At 37.0% G+C, this 27,733-nt stretch overlaps 1 protein-coding gene across 4 annotated transcripts in view; it reads right to left on the reverse strand.

Annotated features, from left to right (window-relative positions):
- Window positions 1–4,145: 4,145 nt before the first annotated feature.
- The window catches only part of ZMAT3 (zinc finger matrin-type 3), a 32,849-nt gene continuing 9,261 nt past the window's right edge, over window positions 4,146–27,733 (reverse strand). For 3 of the 4 annotated variants that reach the window (XM_058730551.1, XM_058730552.1, XM_058730553.1), the window contains exons 3-6: window positions 17,869–17,988; window positions 15,365–15,531; window positions 15,145–15,245; window positions 4,146–11,555 (exon numbers count right to left, since the gene is read on the reverse strand). In XM_058730551.1, the coding sequence (XP_058586534.1) occupies window positions 11,344–11,555; window positions 15,145–15,245; window positions 15,365–15,531; window positions 17,869–17,988 (600 nt within the window). In that variant the 3' untranslated portion in view covers window positions 4,146–11,343. The remainder of the gene's footprint in view (window positions 11,556–15,144; window positions 15,246–15,364; window positions 15,532–17,868; window positions 17,989–27,733) is intronic. The other variant, XM_058730554.1, reaches the window with a different exon arrangement.

Here is a 27,733-nt window from a genome sequence, read left to right on the forward strand (position 1 = left end):
CTGCTACAGATTCTGTGTCTCCCTCTCTTTCTGCCCTCCCCTGCTTGCACCCTGTCTCTCTCTGTCGCTCTTTCAAAAATAAATAAACATTAAGAAAATGCACAGTACGAGATCCTGACCTGAGCTAAAGTCAGACACTTAGCCCACTCAGCCACCCAGGTGCCCCTGGGATGGTGCATTTCTAATGAGCTCTTAGGTGATGTAGCAAGGATGTGGTTTCTGAGTCTTTCACACATAGGCCTGTAAAGATATGTAAAAAGCATTCACTGTAGGGGTGCCTGGGTGGCTCAGTCAGTTAAGCATCCTACTCTTGATTTCGGTTCAGGCAGGTCATGATCTTGTGGTTCATGGTTCGTGGGTTCGAGCCCTGCATTGGACTCCTTGCTGACAGCGCAGGGCCTGCTTGGGATTCTCTGTCTCCCTCACACTCTGCCCCTCCTCTGCTTGTGTTCTCTCTCTCTCTCTCAAAATAAATAAGCTTAAAAAAAAAAAAGCATTCAATGCAGTATTGTTTGTAATAAAGTAATACTGAAAGCCACCTAAAGGTCCATCAACAGGATGAATTAATTACAGTATATATTGACAATGGAACACTATAGAGCACTTAAAATGGATAAACTATGGCTACATGTATCATCATAGATAAATCTCAGAATGTTGAGAAAAAAACGGAAAATACAAAGGTATTTGCACATTATGATGCCATTTACATTAATTTTGAAAGCATAGACAACAACACTGTATTCTTTATGGATAGATACGGTATTAACATAATATACATGAAAATAATAAATACCAGATTCAAGATTGTGGTTTATCTGGGAGGGACAAAGATCAGAACTGGGGAGAGGTGCACAGTAGGCTTCAACTGAAGCTATGCTTTATTCTCCTAAAAATAACAGAATATAGCAAAATGTTAGGATTTGATGGTGCTGGGGAGCTTGATGATGAATGCCTGTATGTCTATTTCATTGTCTTCTCTACTTTGCATCTGTGAAATAATTTCTAATTTTTAAAAGTTTTTAATTAATGTATACCTTGGTTCAGAGCAACATTATTCACCATAGCCTAAAGGTGAAGCAGCCCAAAGAGCCATCAACAGGTGAATAAACAAAATGTGGCAAGTACATATACTGGAATATCACTCAGCCTAAAAAGGAAGAAAATGTTAACATACACCACCATATGAACCTTGAAAATATGCTAAATAAAATAAACCAGTCACAAAAGGACAAAGAGTGTATGATTCAACTCGTATGAGCTACCTAGAGTAGTCAAAGTCACAGAGAAAGAGAGTAAAATGGTGGTTGCCATGGGGCTGGAGAGAGGGAGAAATGGGTGTTATTGTTTAACGGGTTATGGAGCTTTGGTGTGAGAAGATGAAAAAAGTTCTGGTAACAGTTGGTGGTGACAATGTAAGACAGTGTGAATGTACTCAATGTCACTGAAAGGCAGACTTGAAAATGGTTAAAAATGATAAATTTTATATTATGTACATTTTACCACAACTTTTTTTTAAAGTTTTTAATTTAAAAAATCGAGGGTCAAAGAAGAACCAGTAAAAGACATTTTGGAAATCATATGAGGGAATACCATGTAGTCAAAAAGAGTAAGATCCACATGTGCTGATAAAGAATGATTGTCAAGGCACATTGGTCACCAGAAAAATGAAAATGTGTATGGAAGGCCACCATTCATATTGCATAGGAGATCTCTGGAAAATACCTAAGAAACTGGTAACTGCCATTGCCTCGTGAGAGGAAAACATGGCAGCATGAGTTCATGGGTGAATACTGGCCTTATCTATTCAAAAACCTCAACCGATTTTTAAAGAAGAGCAATTCTCTAAGTTCTCCATGCTACTAAGAGGACTGAAAATAAATAACTGGAAATCACACTTAATACCCCAATTCTGAGTAACTGAAGAGTCAAGTGACATGCCCGGGGGGACACAGGTGACAGAATTGGCACCGATTACTCTAGAATGCACTTTTTCTAAATGTTTGAAGTATTTAACGAGACTTTAAAAATGTCTACTTCTGTACTGCCAGCTTATTGAAGCAGAAAACATCATATTTTCCCCAAAATAAATTATGCTTGGGAAAAGTTTTTGTATTTTGCATTTTGTAGTTTAGGTTTTATATTGTCAGCATCATTTCCACATATATTGTAACATTTGCCCCTATATATAATTTTTTATAATTTTAACAATCTCCTTTAATAAGACATTTTTCTAGTCCTTTCCTTCCAATTTGAGGCTCTCATTGATCATTATTTCTATTTAGCTTCCATATTTGTTGTTTACCTATCCAAATATGCATGGATAATGGATTCTTTTAAAGCAAAATAGACATTTTTTAAAATCACAAAAATCATACATACACACATATGTGCATTCTGATTCCCAATCCACCATTTTTCCCATTCTGCATACTTTAGCACCTAAAGTTATAAAAAGAATACAGCCCTTGTTATTTCCTAACATGATGTCTGCCCTTACATTATTTATGGATTAACAACTCTTCTCCTCCACTTGATGGTTTTTAGCCAAAGATCCTGCTCCCAAAGTAGTGTACCAACCACATTCAAACTGCTAAGATTTAGAGAGTCCACAGGGTGGCACTAGATACCTTTGGTCAAAGTCCATAACCCAGTAAGCTATTTCTAAAAAAACAGGGATAGAGAAGAGCCTCTGGCATTAGCAAAGATTAAAAATTAAAGCTACTATGAAAGACATCTTGTTCCTGTCTGGAGGGATGGCTGCCAGCCAAAGTATATTTGAAGCTCTAATTACATACTTAAAGACAACCAAAGTACCAAGCAGACGTTATAGACTCCTATGATGAAGCATATTTCTTCCAGTGGCAAATATCCATCTGTTCCTTTGAACGTACTTCATTATACATACATACAACATACTTCCGTACGCTTCCTCCTAATACGCTTTTCTCTCTCTATCCATGTATCTCCACATCTTTCTCTCTTACACACACATACCCACATGTATCTACACACCATGGTATGTACTTTTAAGTGATTTTTTTTTGGCAAAGATTCATAATCACATCCCTATTAAATATTTACAGTTCAAAATTGTTGCCTGTCTTCATCTTTTTCTAGGTTTCTACTTTTCAACAGTTTGTGAATATCCCACAAGTAGGAATAAAAGTTGGTGGATTAAGTTTCAACTCAGATGATAAAAATCTTAAAATTCGTCACAAAAATACCTATTTCTGATCTCTTTACAATCTTATATTAATTTATAACACTGTGAAATTTCATTACTAGTCTTTTACATACAGGCAATTGTAAAGGATAACACCCAGCAATTGATCTTGAATAGATTTTCAGCAAATAAGCTTCAGAAATGCCTGAAGAAAGAAAAGCTGAAAAGCTCTAGTGGTTAAAGACTCTCTTTTTTGATGCCCATTATCATAGTCTTCTTTTAAGTTAAAAATCTCTTAGAGATGATTTAATAAAATGTGCTGCCTTGAGTATTTTTACAACACACAGACAGATTCAATGTGATGTATTCACTTCATTCAGAAACATTTTTTTGTGCAGACACAAGAATTTTTCCCACGACAGTAAGTGTATGTGTCTTGCATCCTGATTAAACAAACCATAACAGCACCTTCCAGCCCTATAATCTACTTTTTAAAATGAGTATTTAAATTCAAAAGCACATTGCATATAGTAACCCAGAGTACTTAAATGACCATAGCTCAATATTTGCATATATAAGCTAATTATAAGAGTATTTTATATGTGAAACACTCAAAAGATTAATGGGTAGATCCCTTTTTACATTGTTTATTTTCAGAAGCAGTGATTATGGTCCTGCTAAGCCCAAAGTTCCTTAGAATTTGAAGGAAAGATAAATTTTAAAATACATCAATAAAATTAAGAACTTGCTCCAGGCTCAGGCTAACTCCAGTGATGTACAGAAGAAGTTGTGTGAGCAGCTAGGTCAATTCTACTGCAAGCCCAAGAGCTGACATACTCTGTATCAGTTCAAGAAGTCTGGCAGATCATATGCAGACTGATGAATGGGAAACCTAGTCATTGACCATCAGCATTGAAAATAACGCCTCAGTGCTGACAATGTACCTTTTCCCTGTGATCTCCAACTCATAACCAAACAATTTGCAGACAAGACTCAGAAACTGTTTTATTAAATTGAACACAAAATGCCTGTTATAATAATGTCAAGCTTTTATCATAAATCAGTACAGAAGTGAGGATACACAGCCAAAATGAGCCATCAACATAAGCAGTGTAAATTTTAAATAACTTTTGGATTTCTATATTCGATATGCTAAAAAAAAAAAAAAAACCAAAAGAGCAATTTCAATTTCACAATTCACAGTTGTGTAAAACCACAGTTGATTGGTTTTAATCCCATACTTTTGCCATTTTATGGCCCCAGAATGCAAAGATTTCCAAATCAGTGACTGGCACTTAGCCCCAACAGCATACACAGATGTTAAACCCCTGAATGACATTTAGAAAAAATTTTAGGAAACAAGCCCAATTTCATATGGCTCTGGCTGGCGCTTTTTAGCCATATCCTTTACTAGATATTGTTCTAGTGAAACAGCAAAAGCCAATTTTAAAAGTTTGCCATGCCATTAAATGAAGTGTTCTAAAGTCTCCCTTGGTTTTTTATGATTTTATTCTCTAATTTAAAACAATAACTACACTAAAATGCAACCTTAACAGTGAAAGCAAAATCAGTTTTGCTTCTGGATCTAGAGCATACATCCAAGACAGGCAACGTATTGCCCTAGCAGATGCATGGAATGCTTGAGAGCAGAATCGGACATGCTCTAGTAAGGCATTTCAAAGCAGACACACCATACCCAAACTAAATTATTATGGTCAGCCGAGGATACCACAAGGTGAACGCCAATGTACACAGAGTTAACAAGAAATTCTTACAAAATGACACACTGATTTACAAAACCACAGAAAGGTGCTCAAGTACCAAAAGAAGGCAAAACAACGACCAGCAGCTCTAACAGAGTTTTGTTCCAGTAAATGCCAGATTTGCAGAGTAGAAATAAACTTTATGTGTGCTTTGCCCTAGGATATCACTCATCCTGACACATGGGGTTACTTTTCCTTAAAAAAATATATCATGTCGACAATATACATTGAATCAGTGATATAGAACATTTATTTTCACTAGTGAGGGGGTCACTTAAGCACTTACATAGAAAAAGGAGTGAGTCATGAAGGTTATTCAAATGCAAAAAGAAATCTCATAAAACCTGCATTATTAGTCAGTATTCAACAGTGAAGTGAGATTTTTAGTAATTACATTGGCTTAATGAGGAACATGACCATGAAAAAAATCTTTAAGTTCAAAGAACCGTAAAATGCCTAAAAACGAAAGTCTAACTACTAAAAGTACATACTTTCATTTTAAGGTCCCCAAAGGAATGTTCAGTTATTTTGGAAGCCATGATTTGTATCATACAAGCACAAGAATATGAATCAGGAATAGTCAAGTTTCAATTCTGACTTATTTGTTCAATCTTCATGACCTGGAGCAAGTCACTTAAATTCTTCAGATTTTATCCACAAAAAAATTTGGCATAAAAATAAAGGCATATGTCAAAAAACTTTTTTTCTAGACAGTACTAGAGTAAAGCTAAAGATGCTTACTAAGGCTTACAATTTCAACAACTCATTGTACAGTACAATCGTTTTTGATCCTGCTAATTATGGCTAGAGGAAGCATGGACAATTACAATTCTCAGGGAATTCAAAGTCCTTAAATAAGTTAATGGTTTCAACTTTCTAAACTACAAAATCTGTTCTTCTCAAGTTGTTTAAAACCACTAATCATCTATAGGTTTGACTTTCCTCCTCTCTACATTCTGGTGGAGCAGGTAAAAGTAATGACAGAGATGTAGTATCGTGGAGAAAAGCAGCAATAGATTAAAATGAGGTATACACTGATTTAATAAACCCCAATTGGTAATTTACAGTTTTTTTAAGAAGCTGCATAGTTCAGCAAAAATACATCATCGAAGAGGGGTAAAGAAAAAAGTTCTTATCATCGAATTTTAAAATGTGTGACAACTAAGCATTTAAAATGACCAACCCCAAAAAATGTCAGGTTGGAAAGGAACTGTCTTCCTTTATGCTACGCACATATAAAACAGAAACCTAGAAAGCTAAAGTTCACGAGAGAAAAAAAAAATGCATGTTATTTGGTTCAGGTTATCAACTTAATACACTGCTTTTTAAAAGATATTAATTTAAACAAATAATAAACTCTAGTTAATGACACCTATGCTGAAGTGTGTAAGGGAAATGTACTGTCTGAAATTTACACTGAAATATGGATTTTAAAAAACTCCATGGATGGATGGATACAGGGATGGATGGACATGTGGTAATATAAACCTAGTAAAATGATGATGGTAGAATTTACTGGTGCAGATATGGTAAAATTTTTTCAACTGCAATGTACATTTAAAATTTTTCATAATAAAATGTTGAGGAAAATGTTAATATTTCTAAAATAAAATTAATTTAGCAGTGTGTTTTAAAGACTCAAAGTACCCAGGCAATTTAGAATTTTAAATTAATTGAAGTAGGGAATTTTTGTTTTAAAAGTCCTCACCCCTGATTTGTGAAAATCCTTTCTTTAACATAGAGATGAATTAACATGGTAAGTATTGTGGCAAGGGTAAGATAGTCTCTTCACACATCTCATTTGCAAGTAAATAATTCTCTCCTGGATAGCCATGTTGGGAAAAGACCACTGGAAAAAAGTTCTTCCAAACATCAATGTCAAGCCCCCTTTTCAACCCACCACACTACTATTCACTAAATATAAACGTAACACAGATTAAGGTGAAAAATAATCTGACTATTGCCAGCCTGGGATAACTGGATTTATTTTCAGGGGTATGGTTCCTGATCAATAATGTTAACAATTTTACTCAATATCAAATTGAAATTGCACTAAGAAAAAAAAAAAAAAAAAGACATAGAACACAATTCACACAGACCTTTGCTATTCCAAGCTTCTGTTTTATGAATTGTGATTAATGGCAATAATTCTATCATCTCTTCTCTCTGTAAAATGCTAAAACTTGCTAAAGGCACTCATATTCTGGGCTTAACGGAGACAGGGTCACATGGGACCACAAACCAGTATTGTTTTTTTGGTAGCTACCCAGAAAGGGAGTTTACAAATGATCTTCCCATTCATAATGGGAAGAAAAGGTCAAAGAGCTATCAGTAGGAACGTCGTATGAGAAGCTATTTACACAGCTATTTGTCCATTCAGCTAGACCGATAGTAATAACTTACGATGGTAGAGGTCCACAACCCAAAAAAAAAAAAAAAACCCAAAAAACAAAAGCAACAACAAAACACTATTATGTATGAAACTCCTGAATAATGATTTGGCTGTTAAAAAAAAAAAAAAGTTGGCAAAGTGGAATATTTTTCAAGCATTTGTTCAAAAGCCTGAATTAAACTTTTGCCTATATTGACAAAATATTTCTATTTCTAAGGAAGCTTTATTGTTCTTAGTATATGCCTCACCAAGTTCTTCAAAGAGCACTTCCAGCCTACATCCTGATATTAAGGAAACAAAATAGGTTCCAAATATACCATCCCTAGACCTCTCTGTAGAGGATACTCCACCTAACGGTTACATGTCTCCCCTGACACAAGTAAGGCTCTTTTTTACACAGGTCACTGGACAGTCCTCAAGCTGTCATTGCTCATGGTCCCAGCCAATTCAGGAGTGAAGAAATCCTAAATCCCACCACTAATCTTTAGAATCTATCTACAGAGAAAGATTTAACCAAATATATATACATATGTTTATATATAAACATGAAATATATATTTCTCCATTTATCTTCATTGAAAGTGTAGATAGGTAGCTATAAGCAAGCATTATCAGTTCTATAGAACAGCTTTATAAAACAAGGTGGAAGATTTCATGCTTCCCTTTAGCATGTTTAAGTCAGAGGAACATAAGGATGATCTCAGACAGCCATGATTCTTCATTCAACCTCAGGGTTTCAAAAATCCTAAATGGTTTTCTGAGTTTACCAACTAATTACAAGGGGAAATAATGAGGGAGTTGGAGAAGTTACTTTTTCTAAATGAATGGTATAAAATATTATTCATCTTGCAGAATCCAGTGCAATAAGAGACAAGCAGACAAATGTAATAAAAAAACATGCACATATTTACAAGTTGCAGTACATAATATACAAAGACAAGACCAACAAAGTATTTTTCTGTTCAATGTGGAGTCAAAAGGATTACATGGCACACTCAATTTTGTAGCTTAACTTTTTGAAAAAAACACTTCAAAGGCATATGCAATCCAACCTTTTAATTGGAACATGGAATTTTTCCTTTACAACTTCTTGCCCTCAATATCTTAAGAGTTTCTAATTGTTATCTTCTAACATTGACTTTGAATGACAACTTACACAAAGATATTCACAGAGAAAAGAGACTTTGATGCTATGAGTTCTTGCAGATGATTACTGAAATCTATTTGTTTGACTCAAGGTTTTCCACTGTTTAGGCCTCTGTCCATCCTTGTATACAGCATATAAAAAGATACTAACATGACTCCTGGGGAGCACAGGGTGCAAATTCTAAAGCACATTACAGAGCGGGAGTGGACTTCACAACATGAAACCAATGGAGATCACTTATCACTGCAGCAGGAACAATAGCCTTCTTCGACAGGGGAAAAAACACTGTCTACAGGGAATGTATGAATATGAGAAATTGTACCATGCAGAGATGTGTTTATTTAGGTATTTCCTTTCTGACAACCTCTGTCACCCTTTGTTTCACCTATGGAATATAGGAGAATATTGCAAGGTAACAAGCCCAAAACAACCCACTGTCACAGAGATTTGTGGGTTTTTTTGTTTTTTGTTTTTTGGATGTGTATGTAACCTCCATAAATGATCATGGAAGTTATCAACTTCCTACAGTTTGGAAATTAAGGAGCAAACTGAGTTATTGTAGGCAATATGGTATCTAAAGTGTCATATAAAACAAACACATAGCTCTTTTTTAGTGCAAAGAAATAGAGCAAGTAAGAAATAACATTATAAATCTAACTTTTCTTTAAAGAAAATGCGTTTATGCATTCATAACATCCATTAAGGGCACTGGGAGACTGGAAACCTGAATGTGCAAGGCCAGGAAAAACATCAAGGCCTTTAAGTCCACTGCTTTTTGTACATATGTAATGAGATTGTTAAGTGGGGAGAGTGGGCGAAATCCTTCCTTTAATTTTATTTGTAAAGGAAAAATGGAAAATAGATAAATGCCACTTTTACAAACTGTAAATTCTTATTCACAATCCTTTACTGTTATCTGAAATACGGATCCAATGAAATTTTCTCTATGGTATCACATAAACATATGTGTGTATATGTATATAAATATATACACACATATATGTGTGTGTGTGTACATATACATACACACACACACACACACACAGAGACATAAAGAGAAAGAGGGGAAAATGAGATTTTTAAATAATTATAGAACCAAGTGGCCAGCACTGTTATATTAAAATCTACCAAAAAATTATACTTAGCAGCAAAATGAGTAACCTACTGACCAATGAAATAAGCTCTAAATTGCCCTAAACAAATCAATTATATAAAAGGATTATACTATGAGTCACAAGTCTAGATAGAATCTCAATAACGTTATTTCATTCTTCTATTTTGGGGAGAAAAAAAATTACTAAACAATTCTACTATTTTTCAAAAAACCACTTCAACCAAAGGGCAACTTGATACTGAACTAGAGGTTAATCCCAAAACTGAATTTTAAATACATATCTAGATTGCTCAAAAACTGTTCATAAGTATTAAAGGAAAAGAATGACAATGATAATTTCCTTCTCCTCATCTCTTTGCTTATAGAATTCCCAAGGGAAAAAGGAGTTTCATTTTTAATTAGTAATGTAAGCAATCAAATGTGAATTGACCATAGTGCAAAGATACTACTCAATATAAACTTCCTGGTGAATGTGGCCTTTCAAAAGAACTATGGATGAGCACCAGTCTTATCCATGTAACTATAGTGAGTAGATAAAATACAAGTAATGAAAGTTCATAGGGTACTCCATTAGTTAATCTGGCCATACACTAGAGCTTCTTATTTTGAAAACAAGAAAATAATAATACTGTTGTAATTATCAGATACCAAAGTACTCCATAATGTATTTCTATTATCTTTTAGAAAGCTAAATTATAAAGAAACCAAAGTTCACGTATTTTACTATTGGAAATGATGCTACTAAAATTTGATTAACTTTTTTTAAAGTCCTCTCTATTTATGAAACAGTAAGGTAGTAGTATTTTCTCAGGACAGCCAACAAACTGGCAAGACAGGAAAGAATGTACAATGTAAGGATCAGTTTATCAAAAAAGTCTGCCAAAATAAATGTCAAGAGAACTGAATTTAGGATCAAGACCATCATACAAGTACATATTATCAGTGAATAACTCTAAAACCATCCGAAAAATATCTTTGTAAAAAATAGCATATCTATCTTACACTCACTGGATATTGGAATGGGGGGCTTGGAAAGCCCATAATATGGCTGGGGCATGAGAATGAGCTTATTTTACAAGCTAATTCAACCAGGACGGGGAGGGGCAGGGGAGGCGAAAGGAAGAAGGTGGCATTTAAATGAATGACTGGAAATGAAATTTCACCATTTGGAAGTCTACAAGCACATTGGAAGTGTATGAATCCATGAAAATCTGCATTTCAATAATGGGAAGACATGATAATGGGAAAACATGTCCTGGGAAAGACCCTAATGCAGTTTACAATAATAGTATATCCTACTGACAAGGCATTGCGTTGAGGTGGTTCCAAAGAAGCCTTGGGAAACCAAAATCTCTGCTTACCTGTTGTCACCGTTATCTGAAGTAAGAACTCAAGAATATTCTTAACAGTACATAAAACTAAAGTTGCAAAAGAAGGTGAAATTTTCAAATAGTTAAAGCTCTAAGTGATCAGGCTACTAGTTGACCAGAACTCGGTCAAGATAAAAAGTTATTTCTCATGGGGTAGGTAGGTCACATGCTCTAAGTAGCTCAACACAACTGACCTGAAAACGCATCGTGACCTAAGAAGCACATTCTTTACCTTCCCCAGTTTTGACATCTCACGGTACCACTGCAGGTTACATATATTAACATTAAGCAGAGGAATGTACTTATATCAAAAGGACCACAAAAGCAGGGCATGTCGACAGAAGGCAAAACACCAGGCAGGCAAAGCTGCTCTCTCTGAATGTAACAAGCACTATACATATCCCAGGTTCTCCATCTCGTTCCTGTACCGCTGCTCAGACACCTTGCTTTTATGTTGCTTGCTCTCTAAATGCTGCCGGAACTCCATCTCTTCGCCAGCCCCGACATTACACATGGAGCAGTAAAACCGGCCACTTGGAGTCACACACATGGCCAGATCACGGGGGATTCTCTGCCGAGAGCGGGGATTGAAGTAAGGACCTGCTAAAGCAAGAGATGAAAGTAGTGTAGTCACTTCAAAATATTTACTCAATAAACGATGGCAGTCTGGCTGATTATCACTGTAATTTGTCACTCTAAGTTCAAATTATAAAATTCACTGAACTCCCAGCTTTAAAAGAATGCAAAATTCCCAGATTTTCTTAAATTACATTTTTATACAGGTGCAATATAAAAAGCTAAAATGATTCCTCCAACTATCATCAGAAAGGTTACTAGGGCCAAACCCAAGCTCAAAATGGCAATGTCTCTAAAAAGTAAATAAAATTTTAAAAACTGTTTAACTTCCAAACATTACATGGAAACTTTTGTGATTATGCTAACTCTTTAATCCAAAACTTCGACTTCTAAGAATTCTCCCAAGAAAATACTGAGAATTTTTGCACGGAGATTTGTCAACAAGGACATTATTTATGACCAGTGTTCATATAAGTTTTTATCAGAGGATGTGGGGAAAGGAGAGATCAAACACATGATTTGAACAATTACGGTAATGGATGCAATGGAAATCCATGCAGTCACCATAAGTAACAAAAACTCTTTTGATTACATGCAAACTTAATTATAATATGCTACTAAGTGAAACAAGAATATCACAAAATATAATCGCATTTCTATTTTAAAGAAGTATACAGAGAGATGGGAATGACATATACAAAAACATTGGTGGGATTACTAATAATTTTATTTTCTTCTTTTTACATAACTGACTTCTTTTTTTTTTTTTTAACTATGTTAAATTGAATTTACTAGCCTGTGCATTCAAAAAAAGGTAATCTAGGGGCTCCTGGGTGGCTCAGTCAGCTGAGCATCTGACTCTTGGTATCAACTCAGGTCATGACCCCAGGGTCGTGGGATTGAGCCCTGCATCAGGCTCTCCACTGAGCATGAAGCCTGTTTGGGATTCTCTCTCTCTGCCCCTCAACTCAGCTTACACCCATACTCTCTCCCTCTCTCTCTCAAAAAGAAAAAAGTTAATCTATAATTATGTAAATAAATTCTTTAGAATTCAAAATATGCAATGTGATGTATTTATAGGTAAACCAAATTATAACTAATGTATTTTAAGTTGGGGAGGTTGTTTTTTTGTTTGTTTTTTGTTTGTTTGTTTTTTGAGAGAGAGAGACAGAGTGCAAATGGGGGGAGGGGCAGAGAGAGAGGGAGACACAGAATCTGAAGCAGGCTCCAGGCTCCGGAGCTGTCAGCACAGAGCCCACGGTGGGGCTCAAACTCACAAACCGTGAGATCATGACCTGAGCCAAAGTTGGATGCTTAACCAACTGTGCCACCCACGCGCTCCTTGGGAGGGTTGTTTGTTTTTATTGAAGTATACCTGACACATCATGTTACCTTAGTTTCAAGTGTACAACATAGTGATTCGACGATTCTATACATTTTGCGATGCTCACCACCAGTGTAGCTGCCATCTGTTACCATACAACACTATTATAATACCATTGACTATATTTCCTATGCTATACCTATTATCCTCTGACTTATTCATTCCATAACTGGAAGGCTGTGTCTCCCACTCCCCTTCACCATTTTGCCCAAGCCGCCCTCCCCTCCCCTACTATTTGTTCTCTATATTTACTTAGCATAATACCCTCTAGGTCCATCCATGTTTTTTCAAAGAGCAAGATCTCATCCTTTTTTATGATTGATATTCCATAGTGTGTGTGTGTGTGTGTGCACATGCATGTACACACCACATCTTTATCCATTCATATACTAATGGATACTTGGGTTGCCTCCATATTTTGGCTATTGCAAATAATGCTGCAATAAACAGGGGTACATATATCTTTTCAAAATAGTGTTTTTGGGGGTGCCTGGGTGGCTCAGTTGGTTAAGTATCCAACTTCAGCTCAGGTGATGATCTTGCAGCTGGTGAGTTCAAGCCCCACATCATGCTCTGTGCTAACAGCTCAGAGCCAGGAGCCTGCCTGCAATTCTGTCTCCCTCTCTCTCTGCCCTTCCCCCATTCGCACTCTGTCTCTCTCTCTCCCTCTCTCTCTCAAAAATAAATAAACATTTTTTAAAAATAGTGTTTTTGTTTTCTTTGGGTCAATACTCAGTTATGTAACTGACTTAAGTTGGACCACTGCTTATTAATTTTCTGCTTTTCTTTTCTACTGTAAGAAATTCTTAAGACTTTCCTCAAGATATTATTTTCACTGAATCCTACAGTTTAATCTATTTTTATTACTGTTTGGTTTTAAGAATTTTTAATTTCCAGTACGATTACTTCTTTGATCCATGAATCATTTAGAAGTATTTTAAAATTTCCAAATGGAAATTTCATAACATTTTTTTAAATGTATTTTTTGATATTGACTTCTCATTTAATTGTATTCTGGCCAGAGAATGTAGTCTAAACTGCCATCTGTCCTAAAGTTTATTTTATCTAATTTTTAATTTTTTAAATGTTTACTTATGAGAGAGAGAGAGAGAGAAAAAAACACAGAGTGCAAGCAAGGGAGGGGCAGAGACAGAAGAAGATACAAAATCCGAAGCAGGCTCCAGGCTCCGAGCTGCCAGCATAGAGCCTGACGCAGGGCTGAAACTCACGAGCTGTGAGATCATGACCTGAGCCGAAGTCGGATGCTTAACTGATGGAGCCACCCAGGCACCCTACTTTATCTAAAATCAATACAGCTATCTCAGCTTCCTTTCAGCTGAATTTTTTATCTAATCTTATAACACTTGTCTTTAAACTGGGACTTCAGTAAATTTACACTTACTATAATTACTGACATATATCTGAACTTCTATTAATCCTATTACATTGTGCTTTCTATATGTCCCTTTTTTCTATGCTTCTCTTGCCTTTCCAACTAACTTTTTTTTGTTTTTTTGTTTGATTTACTGTTCACGTGAATTACCTCTGCTGATATGTGTGTGCACTGGAGGCTGTGATGGGGAGAGAATGAAGGACTATTCAGTTCAACTCTCCCTACTGGAGATAATCAGAAAATGCAGACAACATTCCTCTAAAGTGGCAGTTCTAAACTGAAGGTGTATATGAGAATCACTGAAGAAGCATTTTCATACCACACATATGTCTGGGTCCCACTCCCAATTTACTGACTGAAAATCTCTAAGTCATGGTTCAGGCATGTGTATTTTGTAAAAATTCCCCCAATAAATCTGATTCACCACCCTACTTAAAAGCCACTGCTATAATCTTTTTTTATTTTCCCCCCAAAATGAAGATTTAACATTGTACAACTTTAAACCAAACAGCCCATTTTTATAATGCATTTTACATTTCTCAGCAGGCAAACACCAGGAGCAGTATAAAGGACTATGTATGATCAGAGACCTTAAAATAAAAATAAATAATATACCTCAGCATAAATAAATGAATGAATGAATGAATGAATGAATGAATAAATAAATAAATAAATAAATGCTTGGAAATAAATGCCAACTTGAAAAGCCACTAGACAAACTGAACAAAACAATTAGCTAGCCCCAAATTCCCAGGACTACTTATTCCCATTAAAGGAAATAAAAATAAAGAAGACCATCTGCAGAATGTAGCCAAGGTATGTGGAAATCCACAGGATACCTGAATTATTCTGTACCGTATACATATTCCTCCTATTAGGCATCATCTTATACTCATTCCCTTCTTTCCGGGTCCGCCGCTGACCCGCCTCTGAGGATTCCCTGGAGAAAAGAAATTTTAAAAGAGTGAGACTTCTAAACAAGGATCCCTTTCAACTCTTTTTCTCTAGACAGTCAGTCTTACACAACACTTTGGCCTCAGAGAAAGTGGCAATACCTACGAGAATGAGTTACTCTGAGCTTCCGCCAGCCGCAGCCTCTTGGCATGATTCTTCCCTTGATAGTGAGCCTGAGCCACAGCCGGAGAACTAAAGGAGGCATCACAGAGCTTACAGTAATCGTTCTCTGTGGCCAGGATCACTCTGCCTCCTGGCTTAAAGGAGCCCATCTGACATCAAAGACACAAGAGACAAAGTTAAAAAAAAAAAATGTGAAGTTTATTCCCTTCTTTCCTTCAAAGTTCCCTCTAAGTGTTGAAAGATAACCAAAGGTTACGGTATGACCACAGCATTCGGCTTTATAAGGAAAGAACATAATTCATTCCAGAAAAAAAAGCAACAACAACAGAGAGAAAAAAAAATGTTGAGAGACAATGTGGTTTTGTATTACAATCACCTATGTACCGAACTGGTTAATGGCTTGTTGCTGTCTCCATGGAGAAATTTTTTAAAAGAAGCATAGAAGATTCAGGGCAGTACAGGTAAGGCCTAATATCACATTATCAGAAAGGTAAAGTCCATCCAGAATCCATCAGCAAGCCTTTAATGAATGCCTACTGCTTTTAGGGCTTGCTACCTAATGCAGAAGGGATATACAGACATATATTTATAAATGAGCCCCTCTCCCAAAGAGTCTAAAAATTAGCTACAGATGTAGCTGGGGAAAAATAACCAACAGATTCAGACAACTGTATTCAGCTGAGAAACGAGTTATGAGAAACCTAACACAGTGCCTGGAAGATAGTATCTACTTAATAAATACTGTTAACAAAAAAAGACAAACTAGATTTTGGCTAGAGGAGAATAAAATACATAATAAGGAGCCTGGAAAGCCTATCGTATTAGGACCAACTGAAGGAAACAGTATTGTTTCATCCGGTCAGAAAGATTTTCTGGGGACAGGATAGCTGTCTCCAAAAATCACAAAGGGCTAGGCTGTGAAAGAAGGTGATGGCTGTTTGCTCAGGAGGCAGACACCAGCTGAAAACAGTCCCCAGCCAGGAGTGACCATCTCATTCCAGAGCAGCCTGGAGGAATAAGGGCCCTGTAAACTGCTCAGCCTGAAAATCTGTCTGGGTATTTTCCTGTCCTTTGACTCTGTTTTTACCTTCTCTCATTTACCCCACAAACTCGTGAGGATGGAAAGATACCTGGAATGGCTGTCCACACTTTAAATACTGGAAAACTGATGTTCAGACAAGTAAAATTATGCTGTCATGGTTAGTAGAGGTCCAAGGTCAAAAGAAATTCTTGTTCCGCCAATTCACAAAACATGTAATGCCATGGACAAGTTACTTAGCTTACCTGAGCTTCTAATAAATGTCCAGCTGAGACAAATGTTGCTGGCCCACGGATTACACACCCACTAATAAGGCCAATACCTCTACGTTCTTGGAAGCACTAAATGCAATCAGGGTCCAGGACTAGAATGAGGCAAGACAAGCATTTGCCATGGGCATGACATTTAAGGGTGTATCAAAAAACTCAGCCATCAAGATAAATAATATTTTAACGGAACATTCTTACAAATCAAACCTGATGCCAAAAGAAATCAATGTAAACAAAGTATCAAAATTTTAAATACAGACAGGATCAGGAATAGCGCCATGCCAAGCCATATGGCAGCCAAGGCAGAAGGAAAATCAGTAATACCTACCCTGTCTTTAAGTTGTTGACATTTTGTTTACTACTGATTTTTTCAAATTAATTTTGGATTTTTACAATACGACATTAAAATATTTATCTTGATAACTTAATGTTTTGGCTCCCTCTTAATTTTTGTGCCTAAGTCAAGTACATCCCTGACATCATCTTAGTCCCAGCGCTGAATGAAGTGACGCATGGAAAGTGCTTAGCAGAGTGCCTGGCATAGTAAGTGCTCAATTAGAGTTATTATTATCTATGACCATGTATTGTTCTACAGACAAAGACAGATGAAGGAATACAATCCATATTTCAGAGACTGTTACTGAGTACAGGATTTCTTGCCTCAAACACCTGCTTTACCTACCAAAGAGTGAAAGAACTTGGCTCATCAGTATGTGTCATTACACCAAAGTCCAGATAAAGTTTATACAGGCTCTTGCCATAGAGGTAAGAAAGCAGTAATCTGAGAAAACTGACCTTGCTGGAAGGCAAATAGGAAGTCAGGGGGATTAACTGTAATAAAGATGTAAGTGTTTAAGAACCTCTCTTTTCATTCAGAGCTTAGCCTAGACATTCAGAGTTATTTAACCCAGAATTTTGAGAAATGCTTAGAGAAAAGTACATGTACCAATATTTGTTTCATCATTTCATGCATCGCAACCAAAGCCAACGAGAAATCTCGAGGGTCATGGATGTTGGCAAGCTTTACATCCAGCACTACAGTTCAAGGAGTTAAAAATACCAAGGAGAACCTTTTGGGAGTATTTGCCCAACTGTACCTTGATGGGCTCATGGATGACAAATTTCATCCATGACCACTTGTGCACAGGACAGCTTCCACCCTGACACACGCATCTCACCTGTGGAGGGACCGGAACCGCTGGGGTGGCCACAGGTTCCACCACGCTGCTCATTCTGGCAGCAGGAGGACAACTGTTTGCTGCATAGTAATTTCGGAGTTTCTTACCGTGATTTTTACCCTAGAAGTAAAATGAAATGAGTAATCACCATGAAGAAAATCTGTCAAATTGAGTTAATGTACTCACTAAAAACACAGAAATAAGCGGAGAAAAACCCAAGTGATGTTACCTACATTTTATTTTTTCAGATATATGCAACAGTGGGGTAAAGAGACTACTAGATCTTAAAGTAAAAGAGTCTACTCTTTGGTTCCAATAGAATGATTTATCTGGGAAAGATGAGGGAACAAAGCCAAAAAAATATGAATTTCCTATTATTTCTGGAAAAGTATCGCATTTCCCAGTGATCTATGTCCTCCCCCAACTTGTTGCCATTCATATGCCACTGCCTAAATATGAGTTTTATTACACTCTGATCTAATCTACTTTATAAGTCAGTAATGAAATGGATAATCCAGTTATTTTTACAAAAATAGCACTTGCAGAGTATCTTTTTACTTGCAAAGGGCTCTCCTGTGCATCAGCTCATTTGCTGCTCACAAAATTTCCTGTAAGAGGAATTTGTTAGTATTTCCCACACATGATAGCTGAGGAACTCAATCTGGAGACGGTGGAGGACTTGCCCCTGGCACCTTCAGCTGGGGTGAGAAGTGGAGCCAGAGCTTGGGACAGGCCCTCTGAATTGAGAGCAAGGCCCTTTTGACTATATCAGGATGGCTTCAGGAGGCACTGTGTACCTCTACTAAAATGCATTTGCCTCTCTCGGTGTGTTTTAAGTTGTTATTCACATGATTATATTCCCTGAACTGATAGAAACTTCAAGCCTGTAGGCAAACATTCATTCACCATCTACTACAGGCTAAGCCCTAGCAATGAAAAGACCTAGCACACACTCAAGAGGAGGAGACAGATATATAAATAGGTAATTAAAGTAAGGCGATAAATTCTACCTTTTTTTTTTTTTTTTTCAACGTTTTTTATTTATTTTTGGGACAGAGAGAGACAGAGCATGAATGGGGGAGGGGCAGAGAGAGAGGGAGACACAGAATCGGAAACAGGCTCCAGGCTCCGAGCCATCAGCCCAGAGCCCGAAGCGGGGCTCTGAACTCATGGACCGCGAGATCGTGACCTGGCTGAAGTCGGACGCTTAACCGACTGCGCCACCCAGGCGCCCCTAAATTCTACCTTCTGACCACTGGAATGCCCTAAAGGTGCTTTTGCCAAAGTCACGTGACCTCGTAGTCAAACTCACATCTGTGGCTTCACCACATTCTAACTCTAAGCAGCATGACACCATTGCTACTCCCTTCTATTGTCTTCTGTGACTCCCACTTACCTCCTGACTTCTCATACTCTAAACTCTGCAACATCCAAAGCTCCACCGTTGGCCCTCTTCTCCATCTACATTATTTTACCCTCATAGCTTTAAAATAATCAACAAGTTAGTAGCTCCCAAATTATCTATCTCCATCCCTATTTTGGACTGAAGGATTGTGTCCCACCAAAATTTGTATGTGGACATCTAATCTGGAGGTGGAGCCTTTGGGAGGTGATTAATCACTGTCCTTATAAAAAGAAGGCCAAGAGCTCCCTCACCCTCCTCATTCTGCCATGTGAGGATCCAGGGAGACGTTGGCTGTCCGTAACGTGGAAGAGGACCTTGCCAGAATCCAACCATGCTAATACCCTGATCTCAGACTTTCGGCCTCCAGAACTATGAGAAATGAAACTCATTCTAGCTCCAGGGCTTTTGTACTTGCTGTTCCTTTTGCCTGGAATGTTCTTCTTTCAGTTCTCTGCATGGCTAGCTCCTTCTTATCTTTCAGGTCTTAACTCAAATGGCATCTCACTGAATGCCATCCTCCCCTACTCTGCACACACATACTCTCTAACACGTTACCACACTGTCTGGTCTATCCTAGTTCCACTTAGCATGATCTGAAATGACATTGTTTGGTTTGTTTTTTATCTCTTTTGTACTTTCTGGAATGTAGACTCCTTAAAAATAAGGACTTGTCTTGTTTACTCTTCTATCTCCAATGTCTAGAACAGCTTCTAGGCACCTGTCTGGTTCAGCCAGTAGAGTGTGCAGCTCGGGTTCGTGAGTTTGAGCCTCACGTCAGATGTAGAGATTACTTGAAAATAAAATAGTAAGTAAATAAATAGATCTAGAACAGTTTGTAGCATATAGCAGGCAATCAGTAAAGATTTGTTGGCTAAATGAACCAAGTATTATAATGGAGATAACAAATACACTGCCAAGAGAATGCAGAAAAGGAATTTGTTAACTCTGGCTGAATGTGTCAGAGAAGGCTTCCCTGAAAAGGGGACAATCAAGTCATCTTTTAAAATGAGCAAAAGTTTACCAGGCAGGTAAGGAGTGAGGGGAAATAAAATCGTGAACAGAAGAAATACTGTAAGCAAATACTGTAAGCAAAAGCCCAACCTGCCCTATTGAGGAATCACAAGAGAGACAGTCTTCTGGAGAAGAGAAGGACTTGAGATACATAGTGGGCTTAATGGCGAAACAGATCTTGGACTTCAGAGGCAGCAGGGAGCCCCTGAAGGACTCTAAGCAAAGTAGTTACATGACTGGATTGCATTTGATAAAAATCAACCTGGAATTAGCACGGGGGATAAGTCAGAGTAGATCAAAGCTGCAGCTGGATAGATGAAACAGAGCTAAGGACAAAGCCCTGGGACAATATAATGTAACAGTGTAGTAAGAATGAGGATCAAGAAAATGAGATTGAAAATGTCTGGTCCATCAAATAAAATGAAAACCAGACAAGTATGGTATTATGGAAGCTAGAATAAAGTGTTTCAAAAGAAGAGTCTAGTTAGATACATTATGACCAAACAGAAACATACGTATAAGGAGATATCTATAAGTGTTCCTAGGGGGCGCCTGGGTGGCTCAGTCAGTTGGGCGTCCAACTTCAGCTCAGGTCATGATCTCACCATTTGTGAGTTTGAGCCCCACTTCAGGCTCTGTGCTGACAGCTCAGAGCCTGGAGCCTGCTTCAGATTCTGCGTCTCCCTCTCTCTCTGCACCTCCCCTGCTCACACTCTGTCTCTCTCTCTCAAAAATAAACATTAAAAAAATTTTTCTTAAAGTGTGTTCCTAGAAGGACTGTTAGTAACACTGAAAAGTAAAAATAACTGAAGTGTCCATCTACAGGATAATGCATAAATCATAGTCTGTTCCTACAATGAAACACTATACAGTAGTGAAAAATAAACATTCCAGGGCCATGCATGGCAACGTGAATGATTCTAACAAAACGCTGAATGAAAAGATCAAGTTGCAAAAGGAGATACATAACAATAATTTTTTAATATGGGAGTTAAAAATATGAAGAGCCACTACAGTTTACATAAGGAAACAGTATGTAGCAAAAGTACAAAAAAGTAATGGAACAATAAATATCAATTCAGTACTGTAGCTACACTTAGGAGCACAGGAGAGGATACAATTTGGGAAGGGATGCATGGAGGCTTCAACTGAATGGATAATTTTCACTCTTTCAGCTTGATGGCAAATATGCAGGTTCATTATATTATTTTTGTGCTTTTTTATGTCTGAAGTATCTCATAAAAATTTAAAACAATACTAACAACGACAAGAAAAAAAAGAGTTGTTCACCAGGTCAAATGCTACTGTGGGGTTGAGTATCGTCAGGACAGAGAAGTAATGCTTGGATTTAAAATCAGAGGTTGAGTAACTTTGCTAGAACCATTTCAATAGAGGGGTTAAGAGATGACATGGAGGGGCTTGGCGAGACAACGGGAGATGTGAAAACAGAAATAACTAGTATAGGCAAATGTTTAGAAGGGTTCTATGACAGGGCAGGGAGCAGACATATAGGGTGGAGAGTGAGAAAGGGAAGTGGGTCAAGGGAAGGCTGGTTTTAAATTTGGGTTTTACTTAGGGTCATTTGCATGACAACAGAAGGAAGTCAGTAAAACCTGAAGAACAGATGGTACAGGAGCCAAAGCATGTCCGTGAAAAGGCAGAAGAAGATGAGACACATGGTACTACAGGAAGAGCCAACATTAGACACTATTCACAAGTTTCAAGCCGACGTTACGTCCATCACAAAATGACAATCATGGCAACTAATGTTTTTTAGCATTCATGTGATAAGCGGTGCTCTAAATACTTCATATATATTATCTCGTGTAATCTTCATGAAATCTCCATCTAGTAGGTATAATTACCATCCCCATTCTACACATGAGGAAACGGAACTCAGGAGAGTTAAAAACTTGCCCAAGAGTTTCCAGATGGCTAGGCAGCAGGTACCTGGGCTTGTGTGTCCCCATCTACCCTCTACAAACAATACAGAACAGTAAGGAAAACAAATAAAACTACACAAAAGCCATGCCCTCCACATAACGAGAAGGCACAGAATGCCCAGACTTCAACATAACTATAAGTAAAAATGGAGAAAACATCAAATCCCAGGGAGCACTCACTCACACTTCTGCCACATGCATTCACAGTAAGCAAGAGAGTCTTTCTGCAGGAAAGAGAGAAGAGGAAGCTAGCAGCAGACCTAAAATTGCTTTCAAACCACCACCAGGAAAAATAAACCCACCCTAAGTTTGTAAACACTAAAACATGATCTGGTGGAGCAGAGCACTCACTACTGAACGGGGCTTAAACGTACACATGATCTGAGGCAGCAAAGTGGCTTCTGGAGGAGAAAAAGACAAAAAAGAAGGGAGAGGCACCTTTTGGCACATGGGAGGCAAAGGGCGGGAAACAACAAAACAGGAAAAGCTAGCATCCTACAAAACAACAACAACAAAAATTAGAGGACATACAAACCACAAAAGAAAAAAAAAAAAAAAAAAAAAACCAACAACAAAACCCGAAGAACGAACTTTGCTACGGTCACAGAAGAGACTGTCACTGAATTAAGACTCTCATAAAGCACCCCAAATCCTCATAATGAACAGATGAAAACACTAGTCAGTTCTTTATTTTATTTTATTTTTGAAAACTAATCAATTCTATACAAAGTTATTACCAAAAAAATTAACACATCTCAGCCAATGAACTCCACCCCCCAAAAAAAACATATGAAACAGAAGAAAACCATTAAGACAATACTCCAATTTGAACTAATATAGTCATTTATTTGGAAATCTGAAACATCACGTTATCACCTTCAATCAGAATCCAAGAGGTACAAGGAAAAATGGACAAAAGAGGAAGAAATGAAAAGAAGGGTAATTAAACTTAGGAAAGAAAAAAGAGAATTTTATCAAAAATGAGAAGTAAATGCGTGCCAAAGGAAAACAGACACAAATGAAAATGTACTAAGAGACACTGAAGAAAGACAGAAAAGCAGTCAAGAAAATAAAACAATATAAAGACAAAAATCTTAAAGGCTCAGAGAGGAAGCAATGGAAATGGAGGACAAGAAGGAATACTTTATGCAAAACTGGAGCCCCTGAAAGACAAAAAAACTAAACAGCCAAATAGAATATTTGAAACCATATTCAAATAGAACTAATATTTGAAATTACAACCCAAGAAAATCGTCCAAAAGTAAATCAAGACCTGAATCTACATATTGAAAAGGCACGCCAGGTTTCTGGGAAAATCAACCTAGAACAATCAGATCTGAAGTATATTTTTCAAAAGGTATGAGATTTCAAAGAAAAAGAAAAGAAAAAGCCTCAAGCTTACCAGGCAAAAAGAGCAAATAACTTACAGATACATAAGAATTAGAATGGCATCCACAATATGTAAAACAAGGCAGTAGCTGAGAAGCATTTTTTTTTTAATGACACTTAATGAAAGTGTCAACCAAGGATTTTATGTATAGCCCACTGTCCCTGTGTCAAGGGTCAGGACTACAGAAAAACATTTTCAACATACACAACCTTAGGAACTCAGTACGTGTAAGTCCTGCTTGAGGAATCTTTTGGAGCTTCGTCCAACCAAAAAATGACTGGGAAAACTTCAGCAAAAGGGCTGATGGTAAGTATTTTCATAGATATAATTCTAGATCAAAAACTAAATAAAAGGTGGAGATCAGGATGAAAGATTGATGTTCAAATATTACACGACACAATGGAAATCATGCAACAAAAAACAGAAAAAGGAAGAGGAAAGTAGAACAAGCCCATTGATTCTGCAATAGGTAATTTAGCTGGAATACCATTGAAAACTGACAAACCAGAGGGGGGCCTGTGTGGCTCAGTTGGTTAAGTGTCTGACTTTGGCTCAGGTCATGATCTCGCGGTTTGTGGGTTTGAGCCCCGTGTCGGGCTCTGTGCTGACAGCTCAGAGCCTGGAGCCTGCTTCAGGTTCTGTATCTCCCTCTCTCTCTCTGCCCCTCTCCCTTTCTCTCTCTCAAAAATAAATAAACGTTAAAATAAAAACCCTTAACTGACAAACCAGACAATACATTAAATAACTGAACGGGATAGTAAGATCACTTAAAGTGTATAAATAATAGGGATATGAGAATGGACTACAAGGTATAGTAGGATGTGATATACATTCCTAAGTATACGTTTTTGTATAGTTCTTACTTTTAGAACTGTATTAACATTTCACAAACTTAGAAAAAGAATCAAAGTCAACAAGAATTGGGGAGGACTCAAAATACAAACAGAAACAAACAAACCTTTTGTATAAAAAAATGAATAACACAACAATACTGAATGGGGGGGGGGAAACTATTCACATGGTCTTAAAGTATCACCCCCACGATATTTATTAAACACAAAAAGAAAAATAGTAACTTTACAAAACAAGAACCTTATACCAGGCAGCATCTCTGTAACCTAAGTAAATTTTAAAGCAATATTTTTACTATATATCATGCTAAAGACAAAAAGAACAATACACAAATATTATCCTCTGGTTAGCAGGTTTTTCATGGGGATGTAGCTTATCAATCTGCAAACTATGTATACTGAGAGAGAGAGAGAGAGAGAGAGAGAGAGAGAGAGAGAGAGAGAGAGTGTGTTGTGGTTAATGAGTGCCTAAGTTTTTCACTATCCTAGAAAGAAATTAAACATTAAGAAAAGATGAAAGGCTGGAATGAACACTGTCCTATTGTACTGAAATTGGAAGTTTCAATCTGAACTCAGTTTTCAACATACATGCACATAAGTATATATAAATGTGTGTACACATAAATATATATAACTAGCTCTGCCACTGAGATGATCTAGAAACACTAACATCCCAGTAGCAAAGAGTATGCCTTGCACTCAGATTTTGGTTTCTAAACACCATTTTCCAATAAAAGTATACCTGGCTCCTTGAAGAAGTGGCTAGCATAGGGAAAATACAAGAAAATCCTAGAATCTTTTGTATTCAGGAATTAAGGAAGCATGACAAAAATTACAGGGATGTGTTAAAAGGACACAGGCACCAGCCTGAAGATTCTCACACTTTTCAAATCTGGGACAACATAAACATCGGAATAAATACTGATAGTAATACATTATATCTGTAGAATAAAATAAGAATCCATAATCTATGGTGATTGAATGAAAGCAGAAAGTTCTTCCTTAAGGTAAAATTCCAACTAATAAAGGTAGAAAGAATCATTAAAACAGAAAAATCACCATTTGGCAAACACCACAGTAATAATCACTGCAGGGAAGAATCATCAATGGATGTTAAAATTACTCAGTGAAAATACCATAAGAAATAAAATACAGAGTCTCAAAGTACCTCCCCACATGATACTTATTAAACACAAGAAGAAAAATAGTAACTTTATAAAGAAGAACCCTGGCAGGCACCACCTTAACCAGTGACCGAAGTCAACAGCACCAATGATGCAAAATTTTCATGTCATCTCCTTCCCAGTATGATGCACGGGGAATGATGCAACATCACTTTTGTGGTATTTGTGTCAAACACACACACACACACACACACACACACACACACACACACACACACACACAGAATCTGAGCTTAATAATGAGAAAACATCAATCAAACCCAAATTGGGATATTCTACAAAACTACTCTTCAAAAATTGCAAGATTGTAAAAAACAAAGAAAAAACTCAACCTGTCTAGATTAAAGGAGACATAACAACCCCATGCAAAATTTCATCCTGGATTGGATCCTGGAACCAGGAAAAGGACCCCATTAGACAACTGGTGAAATGTAGTCTGTAGATTAGATAATATTATTGTTATCAGTGTTAATTTTCTGATTTTGATCATTGTACTATAATTATAAAAACATTCACATTTGGGGAATCCGGATGAGGTACATGCAGAAATTTTTGGTAGTGTTTCTGGAACCAGCTTGGAAGTTAAAGGTTATTCAAACTGAAAAGTTAGTAAAATAGGATAAAACTTGCCCAAAGCCACAAGTAAGTGGCAGAGCTGGGATCAATCCTGAGCCACCACGCCTCACTGCACCCTAGGAAAAGTCAACAGTATTAAGGACCATCTCAGGTACCAGAAACTGTTCTAAATGTCTTACACATACTATTACTAGTGACATCATCATCTTCTTCATCATGAGGCAGAGAGGAGTTAGGATATATTTCCAATGTCATACATCTAGTAACTAGTGAGACTACAATTTGAAGACTAGTCTGACCCCAAAGTCCATGATTTCATGTTCTTAACTAATAGTACAGAACAGATACTAGCAAAGGAAACGGTAAGAAAACAAGAGACCCTTAAAAATTAAAGACATAAATGCCAAAGTAACAAAATTCAATATAGAGTTAGAATTCAATACCTCTTAGAAATAAAGGAATGATGAAAGAGAGAAGAGATAAGCAATATAAACAATTGATCCAGCTAGTCTAGGCAAGGGCTACCAGAATTACCAGGAAAAGAGAGAAAGTATAGAGAAGAATTTTATCAAGGAAACAGCATCAAAGAAAATCCCCCAGAGCTCAAGAGAAACAGGAATATGCAAATTGAAAGGAACTACTAGCACTGACCAAGGCCAATGGGAAAAGAGGCACAACTAAACACATCCATCACCGTGAAATTTCAGATATTGGGGATCAAAAGGAGAGCCTAAAAGCTTCCAAGGAGAAAAGTTCCAAAATTAAAGTAGGTCACCCACAAAAGAGTAAGAATCAGAGTAAGATTTCTCTTCAGCGATTCTAGATTACAAAACACACACACACACACACACACACACACACACACACATGCACACACAATGAGGTATATAGCCTTTAACATTCTTAGGAAAAAAAATTTCAACATGAAAATAAACTGTCACATAAGAAAACATAATACACACATTTTTAGACATACAAGGGCTCAGAAAAATTTATTTATTACTCCCTCACTTTATTTTAAAGAGAGAGACGTATTGTAACGTACATTTATATTTATTCTTTCTTCCTTCAAGTAATGTGAAGAGGTACTTCAATAAAACAAGATTGGAAGATAGAAAGGAAGAAAACATGTATATTTAGAAAAGCGTTGTCCAAGCCAGAGAGCGAAGAAGAGAAATCCAAAATTGACATCGATGCAGCAAACCCAGAGGGCATGGGAGGATGGAGGGATCTGGGATAAAGGGGGGATTCCACACAGTGGAAAGTGCGATGCACTGGAGGGGAAAATGGGGATATGATAAAGATATATTATGTAAGAAAAAGAAGGCACAAGAAGAAAAGCAATGAAAAACTCTAGGATATACAATAAGCTGCACAATGAAGTCAGGATCCAAATGGGAAACAACTAGTCCAAACCAGAACAGGAAATCAGTGGGTCTAATAAGGATAAATAAAACAGACTGTAAGCAATAAAAACAAAGATTAAGAAGCTAGCAATTGTTACA

Source organism: Neofelis nebulosa, chromosome 5, assembly GCF_028018385.1.
Source record: "Neofelis nebulosa isolate mNeoNeb1 chromosome 5, mNeoNeb1.pri, whole genome shotgun sequence".
NCBI lineage: Eukaryota > Metazoa > Chordata > Mammalia > Carnivora > Felidae > Neofelis > Neofelis nebulosa.